The sequence below is a fragment of the Fistularia commersonii genome, chromosome 3 (assembly GCF_037954325.1).
Source record: "Fistularia commersonii isolate RoL2024-O1a breed Wild chromosome 3, RoL_Fcom_v1.0, whole genome shotgun sequence".
Taxonomy (NCBI): Eukaryota; Metazoa; Chordata; class Actinopteri; order Syngnathiformes; family Fistulariidae; genus Fistularia; species Fistularia commersonii.
Genome location: NC_141286.1, coordinates 8,719,507 through 8,738,285, shown reverse-complemented (window position 1 = coordinate 8,738,285; position 18,779 = coordinate 8,719,507). Strand labels below are relative to the sequence as shown.

General features: G+C 44.6%; 1 protein-coding gene across 3 annotated transcripts in view; it reads left to right on the top strand.

Annotated features, from left to right (window-relative positions):
• Positions 1-18,779, top strand: part of rap1gap2a (RAP1 GTPase activating protein 2a) — a 98,153-nt gene that overhangs the window by 14,184 nt on the left and 65,190 nt on the right. For all 3 annotated transcript variants that reach the window (XM_086143514.1, XM_086143513.1, XM_086143516.1), the window contains exon 2: positions 2,761-2,796. In XM_086143514.1, the coding sequence (XP_085999640.1) occupies positions 2,761-2,796 (36 nt within the window). The remainder of the gene's footprint in view (positions 1-2,760; positions 2,797-18,779) is intronic.

The window sequence follows — 18,779 nt, the reverse complement described above, 5'->3', positions numbered from 1 at the left end:
CTCGTTTACCGTCCCGTTCTCAGCTCTCGGACGGATCAATAATTCAAGTGATTGGGACACCGCACACATGAGTGCGACGGGGCAGAAGTCGATCAATCTGGCTCTCCGGGTTCCTCTTCATTCATTTGAGGCGAGTGTGCGTGTCCTTGTGAGAAGTAATGGTTCTTTCACCCGATATCAGTGGTTCATTCTGACACATTCATATCACCTTGGGGACACAACAACAAAAAAATTGAATTGAAACTTAAATTAGCTAATGTTTGAAAGGAGTATCCTCGAACGCTAAACCACTTTTTGCCACTTTTCCGCCGCACAAAGCTCGACCCTTTGAATAACTGCACGTGCTGACGGACGAGACCTTCGTATCGATGCTTCATTTTCTTTTCTCCATTTGCATCATTGTGGGATGGTTTGGCATTTTCTGCCAAATAAATGCAAAGGAAAACGAAATGAGACTCTTGGCGGATGAGACGGCGATGCCCATTTTTACATCTCCGCTGGTATGTTGTTCTCCAAAACGGTAGATTTCTATGTCCGTCCAATATTGGGGACCATCGTTTCCCAAAATGTGATTGTGAATTAATGAGTGAATGATTGTATGACTCTATATGATGTGTGAATGAATGTTTGAATGGTTGCATGTATCTTTATGAAGTATGAATGTGAGAGTGAATGGTTCCCCCCCCCCACATGACCCTGAGTCTCGGATAAGTGGTATATATATGAATGAATGGGTGAATAAACATCCTCCTTAGAGCGATTTCACCAATACAGGCTATTATTTGGAGACGTACCATAAAACACCCTGCGGTAGGAAATCACGCCTCAATACTGAGAGAAATAACCCTCTCCATTAGAGATGGTCTCCAGTATGTGATCACATACAGCCAATTATAGCCTCCCTGTTAATCTCGGTAACGCGGGATGAATGAAGCTTAGACTCGGATGTGTGATTTGTCAGCGATCCAGCCGTGAGGTGGGCGGTTGCGTGTTCTCTCACGTGGAAGCACCGCAGCACCGATTAAAACATGAAAGAGGCTGTTGTGTCACACGGTGCGCCATCAGATGCCATTGAGCACATGGAAAATTAGTTGTAAAGAGTTTTCATTTCGGTTTTTCTCTCTGCTAACCCGGCTCCCGTTCATTGGATGGCGTTGAACGTCCCCGGAAAACCTTACAAATCCAGATTAAAATACTCAGGAAGAGGTTAAAAGACCATTTCTGCGCTTCACAGAGTGATCTTGAAATGAATAGGATTTGAAAATTAACATCATAGCTGAGATCGCCCGTGAGGCGTGGAATGAATACGTGCCAGGCGGACGATCACACGAACACGTCATCACACATTGCGAACGCAGAAAATGTGAGATTTGATCCAAGATATTTTTACATCTTGGCTCCAGTGTCTCCGACGCCGCTAAAACAAGTGCCTGCCGGAAACACTCGGCGAGATCACCAGTGCGGAGAAAATCAGGCAAGGCAAGGTTGTTTGACACGAGATGTTGTGACTCCCCGTGTTTTTAGTAGGAACACGATGTATTGAGGCATGAATAAAGCCCTTATAAACAGCCTGATCTCAAAACCGGTCCGAGCAGCTCGGGTAGAAATGTAACCGAAGTTGTATTCGGATGGAGCAGTTCTAAGACCAGTCAGCTTGAATTTTGTTCCAGGAACTAGCCTCATCCAGAGGAGGCTTTCTCGCTTTCTATCCTCACGGGCAGTCAGGGACCACGGTGGGGATGAGTGTGAAGCGAGCGTCTGCAACGTACACTTTCAGCACCACACTCAAAAACAAACCGCTCCGAAAAAGAGAAATGCGACACGGACGACGTGGAGGTGGAAGCTGCCACAGTGTTCACGTTCTGCACGGTGGAAATAGTTGCCATGGAGTATCAAATGGGTTGAGGCGTTTTTATCTTCTCCCTGCACTGCTTCGCTGCGTGAAAATACCCTGCTGTTAGCTTACTCTGTAATTACTTTTGGCCAAAACACTGATGTTCCTCTGCGAAGCATGGATTCCCCTCTGTGCCGACCTCTTTGTCGGCCCACTTCTTGCTGGTATCATCCATTGTTATCCCAGGTTGCGAGAAAATGGCCGACTGGTGACTGCGGTGATCTTTAAAAATGGTGCTTGGTAGTCTGCAAGAAAACTTTTATCACCAAGCACCTACGTGACATGGAACCATAATAACATCCCACCTCAGAGTAGGAGCTTACATGGTCCCAGGAACTGAGCTCCATGGTCCCTGGTTTGGAGAAACAGCCAACTTCCTGAAAAGGTTCTTGCGACTGCAAACTTCCAGCTCTGGTCGAGACCCCAATATCTCCAATCCAACCAGGAAAATCCATGAAAATTCCATTTTTTTTCCATCATCTTTTTAGTTTGGTTGCACCGGGGAGAAAATACAAGGAAGCACGTTATCTTCAGTCTCCAAGAGATATATTAGAAGTGCTGTCTGTGTGTTTACATCCTTAGACGGGCTTTTTCCAAATTGGTTTCAAGTAAAACCTCAAGGCTCACATGTTGGGCAACCCTCGCCTAACCTTAATTTCACTGATAAAAATTCGTGTAAAGGCCTCGGCACCCTGGGGACCCGCTGCGCCGTGCCGAGATGAATCCATAAATCCCCACCACCACCAACGCCGCTGTTATCACGTACCGTCTTTATGGCTCGAGCGCGGCAATGACTGCTTTGCATTTCAGAGACATGATCAGTAATATCCCTTTCTTTGTCTGTTTGTCTTTTCCCCCGTCTCCAGGATTGACAAGTCTACCTTGACAGCACTGAAAGCCCGGTAAGTAAAGAAGCACTTCCTGATTTCTGCGCTTACCAAACGTGGCTCCCTCGGCGTCGAGCTAATGCTCTACTAGCTGTTCGGCCCCGCCAGGAGATTGTATTTCTGCATATCAAATATAGTTTGATAGTTATTTCCCCCTGCATTCAGACTGACTGATCGATTTGAGTTTGTTGAGATTTATGGAATTCGATGAGTCAAGTTTAAAAAGGTCGCTCTCGGTCAAATGAACCCCCAGGATACTCTTTTTGGCGGTGTCAGTTAAAGCCGACCAAAGGGCGAAGGCCTTTCGCGGAGGGTCGTCGCGGTGATGAGAGGCGAAGTATGTTTGCGTTCCTGTCTGAGCTAGTTTGTGTTAACGCCTTTTGATCACCAGACCAGCTTCGGTTTTGCACGCATGAACACACACACACACACACTGAGCCAGGTTCAGCTTAGGTTTAACAAATGTTGCAGATCTGAAGGACGCAATTTTGGTTTCAAAAACATTTTTTTCTATATAGATGCCCTTTTCTTGATTGATCTCCATATTGTGGTTGTGCTTTGCGCGGTAAGATTGTGCCGCTGGAGACAAAGAAGATTAGCAACGAGCTAAAGGGGGAGTTTGAAGGGTCCCCCAAGTCCTTGGGGGACCCCGACTGACCACCATCCTTGCAGTGAATTCATCCTCGATTTCAGACAAACAATCCCAACCAAGTCGGGCGGCTTTTCTCCAAATGTGCCTGGAGGTGATTGGCAGAGGGGGAGAAGGAAACACAGTCACTGATTGGTCCACGTCCGAAGTAAGATGTGTCCCCTGATGATGCTGTTGCGACAATGAGGCGGGTCCCCAGGAAAAATCAGTCTGGAAACAGCACGACTAGATTCATCTTAAGCAAAATCTAAAGCAGAATACAGGATTATTATGTATTGCGTGTGTATGCGTGTGTGTGTGTGTGTGTGTGTGTGTGTGTGTGTGTGTGTGTGTGTGTGTGTGTGTGTGTGTGTTCTCATTCACATGCTCACCCCACACTTCTGCCGGGCCAGGTATCATCATTAGGCCTTCGCCTCCGGAGTGGCTATGAATATGAATGTGTGTCGTGACTCCCCTTGAATTGGTGTTCTGCATAAACACTGAGTAGCCGCTTTTTAGCACTACACACTTGGTGTGTGAGTGCGTGTGCATGCGCGTGTGTGTTTTTTCGACCTCATGTTTAATGTGAGAAAAAGGTTACCGAAAGGAACACTGCTTGATCAAATCGGCGCAGAGGGAAATCCAGTCTGCTGTGCAGAGCGGATAGATGTCTTTACTAAAAAAAACATTAAATGGATGGATAGATTCAATTTCAGACAAACATCCTTTTTAGTTGAATATTTTGTACAAGGAGGGAATTAAATCAAATTGCCCAGGGAATCGTGTGAGGTGTGAATTAGAAAATAAACGATTGGAGGTCTCTATATGTGGCCCTTGCCCTTCGCCCAATCACAGCTGGAATAGGCAAATATGCGGTATAGATAATGAATGAATGAATGAATGAGATGAGATGAGATGAGAACAACTTTATTTATCCCGAAGGAAATTGTTGTGCCAGAGTTTCAAGCAAAAACATAACAGTAATAGACAATAGTAGAAAGGAGGAAGAATAAGAAATACAATGAAATATAAATTGTCTTCACTGTTAACTGTAACTATAAAGATTTGAAGATTCCCTGCGGCTGAGGGAAGAGGAATTAAAAAGTCTGATAGCCTCAGGTAGGAAAGACCTGAATGAATGAATGAATGTGAGCTTCGCAATCATTTGCTTTAAGTCATATCTAAACCCCCTGCTCCTGAGATGTAAATATCCCATTTCTGGAAAAGACGATTTCTGCCGGGATAATGAAAGTCAAACTATTCGCCACAAAGTGATTATTTCAAATTATTCCCTTTTTTTCAATTTTTTTTTTTTTTTTTTTTTTGCGGTATATCTTTTCAAATCACCCGTGTTTCAGGTTAATCATTTCTGAACATCAGGCCAGGAAAAAAATGTAACAAAACAAAACTGGAAGGCCACCAAGAGAGAGAGAGAGAGAGACGGGTGCCCAGGTTGGGTGCATCAAAAGAGCCAGCGCTCTCTTCAAAGTTTGCAGCTGCGGGGGCAGCAGGTGAGAGGGGTTTTATCCCGGCCTTCCTCCCCCTCGCCGGTTCACGGACGGCTTTTCTACATCCCGACCCCCCTCCTTCCTCCTCTCCCTCCGTCATTAATCTCCGGTGATCCTCGGCTCAGGGCCGCCACAAAGGGATCCCTCCGCCTCCTCGGTACACACAACACCTCATTAATAACCGCATAATCAATCCAGTGCACCTGTGTTGACTGTGTGTGTGTGTGTGTGTGAGCAAACACGCGTGTGCGCTTTTGAAGTGATGCTGATGAATATGACGAGCCGACAATCGGGGACACGGAGGAGAGAATACGGCGGGAGGTAGAGTCCGGCACGCGTGATACGATGCCCCGCAAAATCTGGTGAGTGACGTCCGTCCGAATCCGGTGGCTTTTATTCAATTATTTTGTGCAAATCTTTTACTTTATTTTTTTTTTATCTCCAAGTTTTTGTCCCGTCACGCCTTTGATTGAGTTTATTTATGGATCATCTGAGAGTTTCCCGTCAGAGGCAACACTTTGAAATGAATGTAGAAGGGATTTGTCTTTTTTTTTAAATTGTATTTATGTTAGCGAAGTGAATAAACTCTGATTGAAGTGTCACCCGATCGGCTGCAGCGTCACATCCCACGGCAGGTCAGATGCAGACCCTTGATTTGCATTTACGTGTCTCTATATGGCGTCTGAATGGGTGAGTGAAGAGTTGTAAATCTCTATGTGACGTGTGAATGAAAAGGTGAATGTCAGTTTGTCTCTATATGACTATTAAATGAATGAGAGAATGGTTGTTTGCCTCTACATGACATCTGAATGAAAGGATGAATGGCTGTACGTATCTATTAGACATCTGAATAACTGAGTGAATGGTTCTATGTCTCTAAAGCATAAGTGTCAAACTCTGGCCCGCGGGCAAAATTTGGCCCGCACTGTAATTATATTTGGCCTGAAAGCCCGCAAATTACTATTAGAGCTGGCCTGCTGGTACAGTCTACAATGCATGTATCGCTAATTCTTCAAATCCCATAATATTCTGCTGGTGTTTTTCCACGAAAATCACAACAGGACCCTTAAACGCCCTCTCCTCTGTGTACAGTTGTCATAGCAACCTCATGCTAATACTGGTACCCTGTTACTTAGGCAGAAAACCAGATTTTGCATGTGTGCAGTATTAATTTATATATTGTATAGTATTAAGCTATGCTTGTTCCGTATTTCGTTTTTGAGCAAAACTTGTTTGGGTTTATTGTTATATCTGGAGGAATTTTTTTTCAATAAATTTTAATATTGGCCCGTGGCTTTGTTCCAGTTTTGAATTTTGGCCCACTGTGTATTTGATTTTGAGTGCTCCCACTTTTTCAGCATGCAAGCTACTTATAAAATGACCAAGTCAAAATAATCTACCCAGAACAATAATGCGAAACATTCTTTATACGTACAATTTATGTTGATGTACCTTGCATAATCGCATGAGCCAATATTCCACAACACAAAATAAATATGTACATTTTTTGTCATTACCCACGTTCACTCTGATGACTTACTGAATTGAATCATAGTCCTGAAAGTAGCTGCTGACGGCCAGCCTTAGTAACGATGACGTCAGTCGCGGCCTCCGCTTTTGAAGTTTGTTGTATTGAAAGTGACTGCTCTCTGGACAACTGGTTAGTTAGCTTTTCGGCGGGATGCCCGTGTCGTATTTTCCATGAACGGTCCGAAAATGCCGCTCCACATTGCCCTTCTTTGGTATTGCGATGTTAGACCGGCAGATGAGGCGAACGCACTCCGAAAATGCCATCGTGGAAAAAAAAACGTCCTCCTCCCATCCCGTATGAAAATGATAAGTTTTTGTCTTCTTACTTGGTCCGGCTCCCCTACTCATTTTATACCCTTTCTTAAATTTAAGAGAAAAAAACAAGGGCTAAAAATCGGAGGTAACTTGCTGACCTTGCTGCACTTCCCGCCGTTGTTTGTGCATGTGCAGTGTCCTCAGTGTCCGAAAAAGTCAAACGTCATCCGACTGGCTGCCCTGTATGTCAATCAAGTGACGGGATGGACCATTGGCTGACGTCTATTTTTTTAATGTCATGCGATCTACCAGTATTACCGTTGCGATCGACTGGTAGATCGCGATCGACGTATCGAGATCCTCTGCTCTAGAGGATTTGTGAGTGAATGGCTATATGTTTCTATGTGACTACTAAATGGAAGGATAGCAATGACAAGAATAAAATGAATAAACAAAAATAGGCAGGATCTGCGGGCTGGGACCAACAAGGATAAGAAAGACAGCAGTTAGAGCATGGCTAAGCAGCTAAGAAGTCCAAACTGCTGTTGTACAGTCCGATGCCTGAGGGCACAAAGGAGCGTCTGAAGCGTTCGGTTCTGCACCGGGTTGGGATGAAGGAGCTGTACATCAGCCACAGCTCGCCACTCAGGGGGTGGGAAGGATTGTCCAGGATAGCTCCCAGTTTGTCCTTCACTCTCCCCACTGCCACCGATTCAAGATTGTCCAAATTCAGTCCCACCACCGAGTGGGCTTTCCTTGCTATCTTGAGCCTGTTGACCTCGCCAGTCCTGGTACCGCCGCACCAGCACACTATACCGAAGAAGAATCCGCTGGCGATCATAGACAGGTAGATGGTCTTGAGGAACCCGTTACAGACACCAAACAACCTTGTAGGAGTCCACTATCTCCACCTCTTCCCCTTGGATGGCGATTGGTATCTCCTCTGATTCTTCCGGATGTCCACAACCACCTCCTTGGTCTTGGAGATGTTGAGTAGGAGGTGGTTCTGGTTGCTCTGCTCAACAAAGCTCACGATCAGACCTCTGTGCTCCTTTTCGTTGTCATCGTCGATGCATCCAACGATGGAAGAGTCATTGGAGAAGTTGGAGGTGAAGAGGATGGAGACAGGATGAGGGATAGCAAGAATCTATGACACGTCCTAGTGAAAGAGTGAATAGCAGTATGTCTCTATACGACATGTAAATGAGTGAGTGAATGGTTGTTTGTTTTTATGCGATATCTGAATGGCTGGATGTCTCCATATGATGTGTGAATGAGTGAGTGAATGGTTACATTCCACTTCATGTCATGGAAATGAAAGAATGAAGGGTTGCTTCTCTCTATGTGATGTGTGAATGGTTGTACGTCTCCATATTTGGCCCTGTGAACCCTCCTTGCCTCCCAGCCGATGACAGCCCTATGGTACCCCTGTAACCCTGAATGCAGGATAAGCGGTGCAGATAATGAATGAATGAATGAATATTGAAAACCATCTGCTTGTGCTCACCATGTGTGGTGCACAGTATGATCTAACCTGCTGGAAAAACTGTTCTTGCCACTTTCCTTTTCCCCCGCACCTGTAGCCTCGTCGCAGGAGCGGTGTCGCCCGCCTCTTAGAAATATCATTTAAAATGGCATCGGGAAAGGGAAAGAGTCTTAGTCTTCATCTTCTTAAACAAAATCATCTTCCCTTGTTGATCAGTAGCTTAATGAAGTTTTTTTGTTTGTTTTTTTTGGGGGGGCAGTGGCAGGTGTAAATGTTATCTGACTACCAGCATCATGGAAAAGAGCAAACGGACCCGCTGCTATTTCTGGAGGCTGGCATTTGCTCTATCTCCCGATGCACCTCCGATGTTCCGGGGGAACGGCGGTGAATTGCGACCGGCAAACAAACGCCGGGGCTGCGGCGTGTTTGTTTTTCAGACGTCAGCTTCATGAAGCCCCGCTCGGTAGGACGCAATGATGGGCCCTCGCGAGGTTATACGAGAACTTAACGAGCTGTCGGTTTAATTAAATTTCGTTTATTGAAGCTGCTGACGTTGTGTACACAGTTACAGTCTGATACCTGGAGGGATACAGGACACACACACACACACACATCTGGTGAGACTGACACACTGAACTGCTTCGCCGCCCTCGATTCAGATGTTTTGCTGGCTGTGTGACTTTGCATGAGGCTGCTGGTTTGTGTTCGCTTGAGAATGTGTTTGTCTGTGTGACAGATCGATAGAGAAACAACGGTGACACAGATAGAACTTTATGGGAAGTGGTTAAGAACCCCACCCATCCTAAAGTGCAGAAGAAAGGATGGCACGCTTCCTCTTGTCTGCAGTGTGAGGAGTTTATGCTCCATATCACATTTTGAACACACCCATTAGAGAAATCATTCGAAATCCCGAGGTCAATGTTAGGGTTTGCTAAAAAAAAAAAAAAAAAGAAAAAAAAGAAAGCCGTTGCATTTGAAATGTTCTTACTATGGCCACAAGGGGGCGTTGACTGCGCGTGTTTCGTCTGCAAGCGCTCCTAGTGGAGGAGCAAAAAAGAAGAGAAAGTTAATGCTCTTGCAGTACCACATAATGACCACTAGAGGGAGCCATTTCTTCATCTACTCGTCCGGTGTCGCTCTCCGTCCCACCTGTTCACCTGCAAACCTGTTGAAGCTCCATTTAAGCAACGTGCGCTTCTGCATTAAATAGTCACGATTTTAAATGCCATTTTATTTCAATCCTAGAGTTAATAAATGTAAGTTGGTGCCCTTAGAGCATTTTAAAAAAATGGTCTTCATTGAAGCCGCATCTTATTTAGGCAGCGTTCTTGTATAAACAGTTCAAAAGATGTGTTCTATGACATGGGAAGGGTGCAAAAAACAAAACAAAAAGCAGATCTTCCATCTCACCTGATGCTGGTCCATAAATCCATAGGCGGGAATCCATAGGTTAGCACTGCAAGACAAACACCGCCTTTTTTTTTTCCCCAGTCTCAACATGGCAGCCTATAGGGAGCCGAGGCAGTTGCCATGGCAGCAAGAACTGATGATCACCTAAGGGAAAGTCCAGTTTGGTTCATTACCATGACGATGGGGCCTGGCTGTCTTGTCTGGCAGCCAGAGATTTTAAACGTGTCTTGAGGAAAAATGGATCTGGTTTCACCCCAAAAAAACAAGAAAACAAACAAGAACACAATAAGCGAGTGATTGTTTTCTTTACGATTATAGTCGTAAGGATGGTTTCTCTCTCTCCTTTTTGCTTGTGTGTGTGTGTGTGTGTGTGTGTGTGTGTGTGTGTGTGTGTGTGTGTGTGTGTCTCCGCACAGGACTTGTAGGGCTCTTTGAGGGTCTTTCCATTGCATTTATGGCTCCATGTGCTTTTATTAAAAGGAAGCCTCGCCGAACCCTTGGGGTTCGGGAATACGCCGAGAGGCGAAGAGACAGATAGACTAAGGGGAGGACAAGATGGGGTTAAACGTAATTAATTGTTCAGGTGAATTAAACAAGCGAAGCAGCAGCTGGAGGGGAGACGATCTCTAGTTTCATTCCAACTTTCATGGTAGAGCTGGCAGAGGACGGCGTGTTCTGGGGCGCTTTCTATAGAAATTGGACAATAAATTCAGCACAATGGAGCGAGTGAAGAATAAACACTAGGGAGGAAGAAAGCGAGGAGAACATTTCCAGCCGTTGCGCGCAATTTCCCCTTTTAAGTTTCGATTATTGTGATCTTTCTGGCTCAATGCGACTCACTTGGCGAGCTGTTATGAGCTGCTATGAGCTGCAATGACTAGGTAAGCCGAACGTGCAGTTTGCACTGGGGATCCGAAAGACAATCTAGCTTCTACCTCTGCACATTCATTCATTCATTCATTCATTATCTAAACCGGTTATCCTGCTCTTGCGGTCAAAAGGGGTGCCTGAGTCTATTCCGGCTGCGTTGGGGTTCACCACATACAGACCGTTCATCCTCTCATCATATATCACTTCGAGACATTAAATTATTCTCTTTTTAATTCAGAATTCAAATTATGAGAAGCAACCATTCACTACCATTTGCATGACATATAGTGGAATGTAACCATTAACTCACACATTCACGCATCATTTCGAGCAGGGGTGTCAAACTCTTTTTCACCGAGGGGCCACATCAGCATCATGGTGGCCCTCAAAGTGGCCATTTATACAGTAACTGTATAAATGCAACCAACTGTAATGTAAAAGAAATGTAACTACTCGGATATGAGGAATTTCTCACTCATTCAAATCCAGAATGTAATATATGCATTTGCATAGATGTAAAAAAAATATTTTTACAAGTTGCTCTGTTACAAAGCTAGCTTTCACTGCTGCTGTGTTTTGGATGCGGCTTTCGTGAACGCATTCTGCTGCCAGCGTACTTTGGCTTTTAATCTTGGACAATTTGTTGTTTTTCTGGAAGGCTAACTTTAGCGCAGTTAGCTCCGTGTTTGGTGTCAAAATGTCGACGTAGGTTGTACGCTTTGATAACTGATCACAAAAGGAATATCGCTTTTTTATTCTTGAAGCACAAACATATAATCGCCTTCCCTATCTTTCTTGAAACAGCCTTCCATCTGCATCAACTTTCTTTTCCCGGACATTTGGAGATCATTTGTGTTTTCAATGGTGAGATGCCGTCGCTTTGCGGGGAATGCGATCGGCATGAGTTGCGGGAAATGTAGTTTAATGTCAAAACACACGTTGAACTTATTTATTTTAAGGCAATCAGCTTTCACGACAATCATCACGGGCCACATAAAATTACGTGGCGGGCCACATTTGACATCACATTTGACATGTGATTTAGAAACACAACTATTCACTCCTTCATTCAGACATCATATCAACGTGCAACAATCACACTCACATACGAATCACATAGGGACTTCACATATCATGTAGAGACAGGCTGTAATTCACCCTCTCATACATACCATTGAAAGATGTCCCATCATTCAGTCGCAAGTTCTCACGTCATTTAGAGGTGAACAACCATTCAGATGCCACTTATAGTCAACCAATCAGTCACTCTCTTATTCACATGCCATGAACCAATGGGTGCTTGTGGGAATCGAACCTTGGACTGTCTTGCTGTGAGGCGGAAGCACCAATAATCCCCCAAAGGGTACAAATAGATAAATGTAATAATATGTATTTCTTAATATATCATCTTAAATATTATCTTTCTTACTGATAAGGATTGAGGCAGTTAGAAATGAATACAACAAAATTTAAGGTTTTCCCCCAAAAATCCCTGACATTGTCACCGAACCCCAGTCGATTACGCGGCAACTCCGAATTCCCCCTTGACGACCGACCGCCTCTTTGCCTCTGACAAATATTTACCTCCCCCAGCCTCCCCTCAGACAGAGTACCTGATAAGCGCACCATCTGGTCGGAGACCTGGCTGTTAAAGGATACGTAAAACAAAACGCCACCCTGTTAGGAAGGGTACGGGCGGCGTCTGCCGAAACCAGGGGCCCCCTCATGTGCACGTGATGTTCAGTCAGGGCCCGTTTTTTCATCCTCAATGTCAAAAGTACACTGTTTTCATGATGTCACCCCTCCATGGCAAATTATGCAAAATGTGTGGCCAAGTAAAGTGTCCTCAAAGTAGCCTCTGAAGCTCTGAAACACACACACACACACACACACACATGCAGGTTCCTGCATGCACATCCGCTGTGTTTCGCACGCCCACCCACATGCGCAGCCTGAACCGCGGGGGGATGTAGGAGGTGAGGCAGATGGGAGGTGAGAGGATCAGAGGATGAACCTGTCCATATTCTGTGGATTTTTACATCTCCGCCGCCTTCGCTGAGGTTTTCTTTTCTTATTTATGACTTTGTCCAAGAATAATCTTAGAATTATTCTGCGGACCAGCGGCCCGATCCCACCGGTCCACGCGTGTTAGTCATTCAAATCAGGAAAATGAACAAAAAAATGATAAGAAGATCGGTAGAGCGGGGCTCATCCCGCGTCGTTTTTTTTTTTCGGACTCAGGACAGAAACAGAGGACTTTAACTGGGGAAAAACAAGAAGACCAATAAAAGAGAATTATACTGGCCTCTCTCTTAGTGTGCTCCGTCTCTGTTATAAAATAGTTAGTGCTATGGACGTGCACTGCGCTCCCAGGTTTCCTCTGCATCACCGAGGTCTGGTTTCTTTTTGTGCGCCAACCAATAGTTGTATGTCTCCATGGGCAACTTTTGCAATCATGACTAAAGTGACCCATTAAATTGGTAAATTCACAGGTGACTACACAATTGTCAATTTACATCACAATTTCATAGCAAAACAACTTGTAACCAATAGGTGGCGAGATAAACACAGATGATCCCTCTAGCTACATTAGCTATGAGGAAGGTACATTGTTTACGAGTGTAAGATGTGCTAGTCTTCCTGGTACCCATAGGGAACACATTGAAGCACCAGTTTAAAAAAAAAAAAAAAGGTTTTCACGAGACTCTACGAGTCAACCCCACTGAAAATTGCAAAATGGCGCTGCATGCTGATCGGACGTTACATCCAGAGGCATCTACAATGTTGCATTGCCCAGATCGCCCTTATGAACAAACATGTCTCTAAATGATGTGTAAATGTACCAGTGAATGATTGAACATCTTGTCGAAATCTTCTTGTTTTGGCAACTGGACTTGAGTTTCTTCACTTGATGTTTTACCTCTCATCCAAGAGGCTTCTTCACTTCTAATCACCAAACATGTTGTCCCATGTTGTTGTTATGTTTCCAAACATCACTCCTAGGGTTTTGGGCAGGTCAAGGTTATTGTGGTTTGTATAGAAGGAAGAGTTTTTCTGCAGAAACTAGGTGCATAGGGGTTTGTAATGCTAATGACGGTGTTGCTCGTTGGAACAAAAGAGCAACTTTGTGGGATTACCTGGATTGGAATGTGAAAAGGTAAAGCTAAACAAAGGGGTGAAACCTGTTGGATCACATGGACTGAGGCTCATGTGGACTTTACCGGGGGCTGGATCTGGTGTCGGGTCGTTCCTGGTTGTTTTGAGGGTGCAGATGGGCCTGATCCGTGTGCGCGAATCCGTCTTGGTATTAATCCCAGTTTGGCGCAATATATTTGTGGAAGGTTGTGTCTGAGGCCCGCTCCTCTGTTCAGAGATGGTTTTTCTGTTTTGACAAAGATGGCTTCTTTGACCCCTCTCCCGAACCGGTGTTCGACGATGTTCTTTTGTTTGTTGTTATCTTCCTCCTGTTCTATGTTCCTGCGTCTGGTGGTTTCTGATTTGGCCCAATGAGGGTAACCACAGGATAGTTCGAGATAGAAGTCAAAGAAGCCGTCTTTGTCAATACAGAAAAAAAAAACATCTCTCAACCGTGGAGGGGGGCCTCAGACATACCCTTTCTCAAACGTATCACGCTGTAATGGGATCAATACTAAGACGGATTTGCACACACGGACCATCTGCACCCTCCAAACAATCAGGAAAGACCCACCACCAGATCCAGCCCCCAGTAAAGTCCACATGAGCCTCGGTTCATGTGATCCAACAGGTTTCACTCCTTTGTTTAGCTTTACTGAGCCCAATCCAGGTAATCCCACAAAGTTGCTCTTTTGTTCCAACGAATGAAACCGCCATTAGCATAACAACCCCTTTACACCTAGTTTCGGAGAGTTCTGGATCAACTCTTCCATTTTCACAACAAGCCACCGTAACCTAGACCTGCACGAAACCCTGGCACTTATATTTGGAAACTCCCCATAGGTCATTAGAAATGAAGAAGCCTCTCGGATGAGAGGTGAAACATCTTCAAGTGAAGAAACTCAAGTTCAGTTGCCAAGACAAGAAGATTTTGACAAGACGTTCACGGTGGCCTGGGTGACTGAGAACCTCCAAAGACACAATGCTTGAACGTCTTTTTGACTTGTGAAAGAGAGGGTGACCTGTTGTGTGTCTTTATATGACCTGTGAATGAGGGCGTGAATGTTTACATGTCTCTATAACACAATACCACTCTAGTTTAGTAACCCAATGTAGCTACTGTCGATATTTATTTATTTTTGCACTATTTGATATGCATTTCAAGTGCATTGTTTTCTTCTCACCTGTAATTTTCCTCTAGCATATTATGTCCAAAGTTCCCTCCTCTTGAGTTCCACATTTAATGCACTTATCTATCTGTATTACATGAACAGAGCACCCAATTTGTATATTATTGACATAATACACCATGTCAGACTGTTTATTTATTTATCATTCTTCTAATTTATTTATTATATCGGCACCTGCTGCCTTTTGTTGAATTTCTGGTTCGATGCTAAACTACATTTGGTTACCCAGTACGTGGACATTGTGTAATGACAGAGAATGTGAATGTACTAAAATATAATATGATGTGTGACATTCTAAGGATGGTGAATGGGGAGAGTTGAGTGTTTTTTATCAGGTATTACAAATACTCAGAAAGGATTTCTGTCTCCGTCCTTCACACTCCTTCTCCTCTTTTGCTCTCTTTTTGCATCCGTGGTTGAGGCAAAAGGCCGCCTGCATGTAGATGGGATGTTTGTTGAGGTTTCTGTAAAAGGCAGTGCTCGCTCATACGGGGGAATGTTGGTTTTATGTTGATCAGGGTTGTCGGACTCGTGGCCCGCGGGCCAATTGCGTCCCTTGGATCAATATTTCGTGGCCCCCTGCATGAAATCAAATCTTTAGTGTTAGTGCGGCCCACGTGTTTTTGTCTCTGGGGGTTTCATACAGTGGGTTTAAAAAAAACAACAGACAAGGAAAAAATGAGAGTAACTTTGCAATTTATTTTTTGCTTCATAATTTGAAAACAAAATGATATTTCGATGAAAAAACGTCTAGTGACATTATTAAAACGATCTTTTCTTTTCTTATATCTAGAAAAACCACAAAAACGATTGTGAAAAAAAATGGGCAAAATAAAAAAAGATAGATTTATTTACCAGAATAGCCGCCAGTAGCCTTTTAAACATTATATCTCCTGTCATACATGCTACCAATTAATTTTCTAATAAATTCTAGTGGCAAATTTTCCTGCAGTGACAAGATTTTCTCTTTTAACTCAACAATATTTTTAGGGTGTAATTTCATCAATTCTTTTTTAACATTCATTTTAAATATTAATTTGTCACATATTTTTCAGACTAACAGTTCATTACATTTAAAGATTTTTATTATTTACCTGTGTATCTCCTTTACATTAAAACAAAGGAAAAATTTGGACTTAGTGTTGCTTCTAGGTAATGATTTTACTGGTCCGGCCCCCTTGAGATCAAATTAGGACGTATGTGGCCGGAACAAAATGAGTTTGACAATCCTGATGTTGATCATCTCACAGAGTGTTGGTCCAGAGCCGCTAAACATGAAATGCGTCCTCGGATAGCGTTGTGATTATGTGTCATTGAAATAAAATCTTGACCTTGAAACGGTCCATGTGGTGTTAGTTTGCTTTCTATGCAGATTCCAGGCTGGTTCTCACACATCTTACACTCTTCGCAGGCACTAAATGGGCCTTGAAAGTTTTGTTTTGTTTTTTCCGCCGTCGCCGGTCGCAATTTACCACCCGATCGACGAATCCGACGGCTCCCTGACATCTGACAGACGGGGAAAGGGAATTTGTCTTGCTATTAGTTGCTGATGGAAGGGAGGAGGGACGGATCCTGTTCCTTAGATGGGAAATAATGAAAGGGACGTGCGGAGCGATAAAAGTGGAGACGGTCTCACTTGAGAAGGAATGAGCCCGGGAGGAAGAAGGGAACCATGACCTTGTGAAGTTCGACCTTTGTGGATAAAATATTGCAAGGGAAAGTGTATTAAGTCCGTCTCCACATCCAGATGATTGAGCTCTCGGCCGCTCTTGTCATTGTCCAGCCTCCAAAGCTTGCCACCAGTTGTTTTCCTCACACACATCCACGGTCTTCATCCCCGCAGCCGAGATTGCTTTTTCTCTTTTCTCTCTTTCCTCTCAAGCTCTTGTTTGCTGTCACAACCGGATTCAAGGGGGGGGGGAATCCATCTTAAATTGTGTACACACACCGACGCACCCTCGGACACACACACACACACGTCGCATCCATTTTGTGCGCACGAGTCGGAGAGCGGGGTCTCGCTCCAGCGGAGCTGAGCACAAACCTAATTTCTTTTTAAAGGAATAATTCATCTCCATACAAGCAACTTTCAGACGGGCCTTGGCTCGTCCTTGGCCGTTTGGCCAGTGCGTCGTTGCTAACAGCTAAAATGCTAATGTTGATAGATCGAGGCAATTCACCCCAACAATAAGATGCGCTGTAGGAGATTCAAATCCAAAGTTAGACGTGCACGCGTGGCGTGTTACCGCTCAAAAGTTCTGAGAAAGTCTCAAAATAAAGAGGAGGGAATTCTCCATGTGACGTGCCATTAAGATGCATAGGCAGTCATGCTAATTGCTAAGTTGCTAATCATTTCTCTCGGGGGTTTGTGAACTGCCCACCGCATCTCCAAGTTAATCACTTATTTTGAAAAAAAATCTTAGCAGTCCATCTGTCCGTCTCTCTATTTCCTACCCAATCAGGTCGAGGCAGAAGGCCGACCGCATTGAGCCGGTCTGAGGTCTCAGGGGTAAAAGGAAGTTGTTTCCGTACTTGCTCACGGGTGGATTTTTGGGTTCATCATTTAAAGATGCTCCACATGTTGTGTTTCGGGTTGTCGCTCAGTTGTTGTTTTTTTTTTTTTCGCTTTGTGATACGAGCTGAGATCTGAGTTCTGAGAGTGTTTGCACTGACGCTGTCAATGAAGTGGGATTTAAAGACTGTTGGACGTGCCGCCGTCATGTGGTAGCCTAGCGAAAAGGGAAAAACATGAGCGACATGTGTCTATTGTGCACTTATCTGTGAAGAGATGCAGAAGTTGCTGTCAGTGAGATACCATGATCTGTGAGAGGGCAGGAGACATTTATCGGGATTTGGTGCAGCAGATGGTTGGAACATCACCGGACGAGACGTGGAAGAGTCATTCAAAGCGGTCGGAGACAGTTTTTTTTTTAGAAAGAGGACAGCTATTCACTTTGTCGCTTGTCACTAAATGAAGGTTAGCAATAAAGTGTAGCCAAGTTTTTAATTCAAAAGCACATGGTAAAACCTCAGAGCTGGAATGGATTACGAGCATTTTAGTTCATTTCAATGGGGTAATTTAATTTGACATACAAGCGAATCACGTTACGAACTTGTTTATGGACCCAGTTAAACTCCCAAGCCAAATTATAACTAAATAAAACAACCTTGAACGACCTAGAACCAGATCCCCCAGATGAGGATTGGTAGTTGAACCATGTACTTGGACCTGCATTAACACACCTACTTGAGTGATCAGGGGGAAGAAAAGTCTCCCACATAAGCAGTTCTCAAATGTCCGTTTCTCTCGAGGCGAGAGGTGTGAGCTCGCTACCCTCTCGATGAGTCACTGGGTCAAATGAAAACCCCCTGCCCGATGCTCGCCTCCGGCTGCTGTTTTCTCTCTAACACACACACACACACACACACACACACACACACACACACACACACACACACACACACACACACACACACACACACACACACACACACACACTCTTCAGGGTGTGGCAAGGGTAAGAGTGGCATCACTGTAGCTCAACCTGTGAGATGCTGCAAGCAGAACCTGCAATGCCCGATCACACACACACACACACACACACACACACACACACACACACACACTCTTCAGGGTGTGGCAAGGGTAAGAGTGGCATCACTGTAGCTCAACCCGTAAGATGCTGCATGCAGAACCTGCAATGCCCGTTCACACACACACACACACACACACACACACACACATGCACGCACACATACATAGTGTAGTCTGCACAGGTGCAAGGATGTGCTGACTGCTGTTTTGGGGCGCACCTGGCCCCCTCGTGCCCCTCGACAAGTGTTCAAGTGCCTCCTCGGGCCAGCTGGCACCTCCAGGCCGATAATGGGGGGCCATGTGGTCGGACCCCCCCCATCAGTTACAGCCAAAAGCTCTGTGAGCACTTAGAGAGCCTTGGATCTGTACGCCCAGCTGCCCCCCCGGCCTT